The sequence below is a fragment of the Rhea americana genome, unplaced genomic scaffold (genome assembly GCF_003343005.1).
Source record: "Rhea americana isolate MKP2758 unplaced genomic scaffold, rheAme1 scaffold_794, whole genome shotgun sequence".
Classification (NCBI taxonomy): domain Eukaryota; kingdom Metazoa; phylum Chordata; class Aves; order Rheiformes; family Rheidae; genus Rhea; species Rhea americana.
Genome location: NW_028186972.1, coordinates 8,958 through 14,112, shown reverse-complemented (window position 1 = coordinate 14,112; position 5,155 = coordinate 8,958). Strand labels below are relative to the sequence as shown.

At 51.7% G+C, this 5,155-nt stretch overlaps 1 protein-coding gene across 1 annotated transcript in view; it reads left to right on the top strand.

The window, feature by feature from the left end:
* Positions 1 to 5,155, top strand: part of LOC146585580 (tenascin-X-like) — a gene marked incomplete at both ends in the record, with an annotated part of 19,937 nt that overhangs the window by 5,954 nt on the left and 8,828 nt on the right. The window contains 6 exons of the mRNA XM_085322668.1: positions 410 to 413; positions 911 to 1,201; positions 2,025 to 2,318; positions 2,783 to 3,079; positions 3,883 to 4,176; positions 4,954 to 5,148. Coding sequence (XP_085178794.1) covers positions 410 to 413; positions 911 to 1,201; positions 2,025 to 2,318; positions 2,783 to 3,079; positions 3,883 to 4,176; positions 4,954 to 5,148 — 1,375 coding nt within the window. The remainder of the gene's footprint in view (positions 1 to 409; positions 414 to 910; positions 1,202 to 2,024; positions 2,319 to 2,782; positions 3,080 to 3,882; positions 4,177 to 4,953; positions 5,149 to 5,155) is intronic.

The window sequence follows — 5,155 nt, the reverse complement described above, 5'->3', positions numbered from 1 at the left end:
GTCACAGGTGAGGTCAGCTGCGAATACCATCCCTGTCCCCTCTGCATGCCTGTTTTGGAGTGAGGCGGGATCTATCCTTGTCCTTTTGGGCCATCTGGGAAATGGGAACAGGTCTTGGGTGTTCAGTTGGAGATGGACATGTGCATTAGAGGAAGGACAGATGGGTGGATGTGGGAATGAAAGGTTGGACGATTGGACATGAGTGTCATTTTGTTTGATTGGACAGTAAAAGATAGCAGGGGGGTTGGACTAGATGATCTTCAGAGGTTTCTCCTGACCTCAAACATTCTCTGATTCTGTGATATCTGAGTGGACGTATGGGTGGTTTGTTGACTGGATGGCTGCATGGATTTTTTGATATATGGATTTATGGTTGGAAACATGGTTTTATAGGCACTTGTTTGGACAGATGGGTAGAAGCATGGATGATTGGAGGAAGACTGGTTGATTAAATGAGTGTATGGATGGTTGGATTTATGGATTTGTGGTTCCATGTCCTGATGGAGGGAAAAAGGTGCTTGGAAAGATGGGTGATGGGATGGATAGAAGCATGACTGAGTGGCTGGACAAATGGCTGGCTGGTTGGATGGGTGGGTGGAGAGACAGACTGGTGTCTGGCTGACTGGCTGAGTGGCATGACAAGTGAGTTGTGTGGAAAAAGGGCTAGAGGAATAGGAAGATGGATGGGTGGACATATGGTTGAGTTGGTTGTTGGGTGGATGGTTAGACAGATGGATGGATGGAGAGATGATTGAGTGGAAGGATGGATGGAGGAACCAATGGAGGAGCGATAACCTGAATGTATGTTCGTATGGGTGTTTGGTCGAGTGCGTAAACTGGTGAGCTGGTGGAAAGGTGGGTGGATATTTATCCCCACTGTAAATTCTTCACTGAACCCTTTCCATTGCAGCCCTGGCTCCACCGGAAGAACCACCATCCCAGCCCCACCTGGGTGAACTCACGGCCTCCCACGTCACATCTGACTCCATCCAACTTGAMTGGACCATCCCTGAGGGCACCTTTGAYTCCTTCAYGGTGCAGTACAAGGATGCASAAGGCCARCCCCAGGTGGTGCCTGTGGAYGGCGAGTCCCRCAGTGTGACTGTRCCCAACCTGGTTCCATCWCRYCGCTACAAGTTCAACCTGTATGGTGTGTGGGGAYGGAAACRTCTKGGCCCCATCTCCACTGACGCCRTCACAGGTGAGGGCAGCTGCAGGCAYCATCCCYRTCCCCTCTGTGCTCTGTTTTTGGATTGGATCAGGAGCCCTGACTTACTGCGTCCATTTGGACCTCCTRGGAATTGGGAGCAGGTCTTGGAAGCTGACTTAGTGGTGGGCAGGGGTGCCTGACAGGAAGGACAGATGGATAGATTTTGGAATGAAAAGTTGGTTGGTTGGATGGACGGGTGTGATGTTTGGTTGGACAGCAGATGGAGAGGTAGCCGGATAGTTGGGTGGATGGGTGTGTGGTGATTGGAYGGCTGAATGGATATGTAGATGCATGGATGGATCATTAAAAAGATTGTTGGACAGACAGTTGTGTGCATGGATAGGTGGAAGCATGGATAGATGGAAGAACTGGATGTTTGAGTGAATGTGTGGGTGGTTGGATTTATGGATTCATGGATGCATACCTTGATGAATGGAAAAGGAGCTCATAAAGGTGAGTGATGGGGTGGATGGAAGCATGGCAGGCCAGCTGGACAAATGTCTGGTTGGTCATATGGATGGGTGGAGAGAAAGATGGGTGTCTGTCTGGCTGAGCGGAGTAACAACCAGATGTGTGAGTAGTTTGGTGGACAAACAGGTTGAGGATGGATGAACAGATGGTTGAACAGACAGATGGATAAATGGAACAGTAGATGGATAAGTGGCTGGATAGATGTTTTGGGGAAACAGAGATGGAGGGGGTATTGTTTGAAGGTATGTTCGTGTGGATGGATGGTTGGGTAAACTGATGGACTGATGGAATGACAGATCTTTATTGACACTGTGTCTTCTGGACTGCGTCCTCCCTGTTGCAGCCTCGGCCATGCTGGAGGAGAAACCGCCATCCCAGCCCCAACTGGGCGAGCTCACTGCCTCCCACGTCACCCCCAGCTCCGTCCAGCTTGACTGGACCATCTCTGAGGGCACCTTTGACTCCTTCATGGTGCAGTACAAGGATGCACAAGGCCATCCTCAAGCACTTGCAGTTGATGGTGGGTCCCGCATGGTGACCGTGCCCAACCTGGCTCCATCTCACCACTACAAGTTCAACCTGTACGGTGTGTGGGGGCGGAAACGACTGGGTCCTGTCTCCACTGATGCTGTCACAGGTGAGGGCAGCTGCTAGTATCATCCCTATTCCCTTTGAACCCTCTCTCAGGAGTCATCAGGAAGCTGGGCAGGGCCCATGCTGATCCTCTTGGGACACCTGGGAAATAGGTACAGGCCTTGTGTGCTGAACTGGGGATACCTGGGTGCATGCAGGGCTGGGAGGATGGATGGATGGTTTGAGGAGTGTGTAGACAGATTCATTGGACAGATGGATGGGTGGATGGATGAACTGACTGAGAGATGGATGAATGATTGTACGGGTGAACAAAGCAGAATGAAAGGGAGCATGGATGGATGCTTGGTTGATTCAAATTATGGTGAAAGATGAGATGGATGGATGGATGAAGAGAGGGACAGAAGAATGATTAGATGGGCAGATGGATAGACAGATGTATGATGGATGGATGGATGGATTTTTATCCCCACTGTGCATTCCTTCTGCACTGTGTCCTCTTCATTGCAGCCCCAGCAGTGCTGCAAAAGGAAAAACCTCCATCCCAGCCCCGCCTGGGCGAGCTCACAGCCTCCCACGTCACCCCTGGCTCCATCCAGCTTGAATGGACGATCCCTGAGGGCACCTTTGACTCCTTCATGGTGCAGTACAAGGATGCAGAAGGCCAGCCCCAGGTGGTGCCCGTGGATGGCGAGTCCCGCAGTGTGACTGTGCCCAACCTGGCACCATCGCGCCGCTACAAGTTCAACGTGTATGGTGTGTGGGGACGGAAACGTCTGGGCCCCATCTCCACTGATGCGATCACAGGTGAGGGCACCTGCAGGCACCCTCCATCCCTACTGTGCACTGGTTCATTTTTGGATCAGGATCCTGGGCAGGGCCTGTCCTATCTCCCTTGGGCCTTTGGGGAAATGGGATCAGGTTTTAGATGCTGAATTGGTGGTAACCATGGGCACATGACAGGAAGGAGGAGTGGATGGATGTTGGAATGAAAGGTTGGATGATTGGATAGATGTGTAGCTGGTTGGTGGGATGGCTGAATGGGTTTTTGGTTGAAAGATTAGAAAGATGGTTGGATAGGAAGATGTTTGAACAGATGGGTGGGAGCACGGATGGTTAGATGAATAACTGGAGGGTAAAGGAATGTATGAGTGGTTGGAAGCCTGGATTCCAACATCCATGGTCTGATAGATGAAAAGATGTGCTTGGAAAGGTGGGTGATTGGATGGATGGAAGCACTGCTGACTGACTGGGGAGATCGGTGGGTGGTTAGATGACTGAACGGATGGAATGATAGACTGGTGGCTGTCTGGCTGAGTGGAGTGACTGCCAAATGGACACATGGAGGGGTGAGGGCTATGATGGACAAACAGGTGRAGGAATGGCAGGAGGGATGGATGGACAGGTGGTTGAGTGGAAAGAAGTACTGATGGGGGTATGGATAGACCGGTGGATATTTAGGGAAACGGATAAATAGAGGGATGATTAGTTGAATGTGCAGAGATGTACAGCTGAGTAGGTGTACTGGTGGATGGACAGAAGGATAGATGGATGGATGGGTGGATTTTTAGCCGTGCTGTATCTTCTGCATTGTGCCCTCTCTGTTGCAGCCCCGGCCCCACTGGAAGAGGAGCTGCCTTCCCAACCCCGTCTGGGTGACCTCACAGCCTCCCACGTCACCCCTAGCTCCATCCAGCTCGACTGGACCATCCCTGAGGGCACCTTTGACTCCTTCRCGGTGCAGTACAAGGATGCACAAGGSCAGCCCCAGGTGSTRCCTGTGGATGGCRAGTCCCRCAGTGTGACCGTGCCTGACCTGGTTCCATCTCGCCGCTACAAGTTCAACCTGTATGGGATGTGGGGACGGAAACGTSTTGGCCCCATCTCCACYGATGCGGTCACAGGTGAGGGCAGCTGCAGGCACCATCCMCATCCCCTCTGTGCACTGGTTTTGGAGCGGGTCAGAAGCGTAGTCCATTCTGGTCCRTTTGGGCATCTGGGATGTAGAATCAGGTCTTGGATGGTAAATTGGTGGCGGGCATGGCTGCATGCAAGGATGGACGAATGGACGGATGAACGGTGGTATGAAACATTGGATGGTTGGATGGTTGGGCATTTGGTTGGTTGAGTGGATGGTTGGATGGTTATTTGGATGATTGGAAAGATGGTTGACCAGCAGCATGCTTGGACAGATGGATGGGAGAATGGATGGTTGGATGAGTAATTAAATGGTTAAAGGAATGTATRAGATAGTTGGAGGCCTGGATTCATGGATCCATGGCTGGAGGGAGGGRTTGAAAAATGTGTTTGGAAAGATGGGTGATTGGATGGAAGGAGCCTGACTGGCTGACTGGGCAGGGTGGATGGATGGTTAGAYGGGTGGATGAAGTGACAAACTGGTGACCAATAGGCTGAATGGAGTGATCAACAGGTACATAAATGGAGGAACGGAGGTTGCCTAGACAAGTAGGTGGAGAAATGGCAGGATGGATGGGTGGAGAGATGAGTAAATTGGCTGGTGTTTGGTGGATGGTTGGATAGATGGATGGAGTGATGGATGACTGAGGGGAAGGATGTATGGATGCTCTGCTTAATTGAGAGATAGATGGATGAATGGACAAGTGGGTGGATTTTTAATCCCCGTTGTGCATCTTTTTTGCATTGTGCCCTCTCCATTGCAGCTCCAGCCCCACCAGAGGAGGAGGAACTGCCATCCCAGCCCCGCCTGGGCGACCTCACAGCCTCCCATGTAACCCCCGACTCCATCCAGCTGGAATGGACCGTCCCTGAGGGCACCTTTGACTCCTTCACGGTGCAGTACAAGGATGCACAAGGCCAGCCCCAGGTGGTGCCTGTGGGTGGTGGGTCCCGCACAGTGACTGT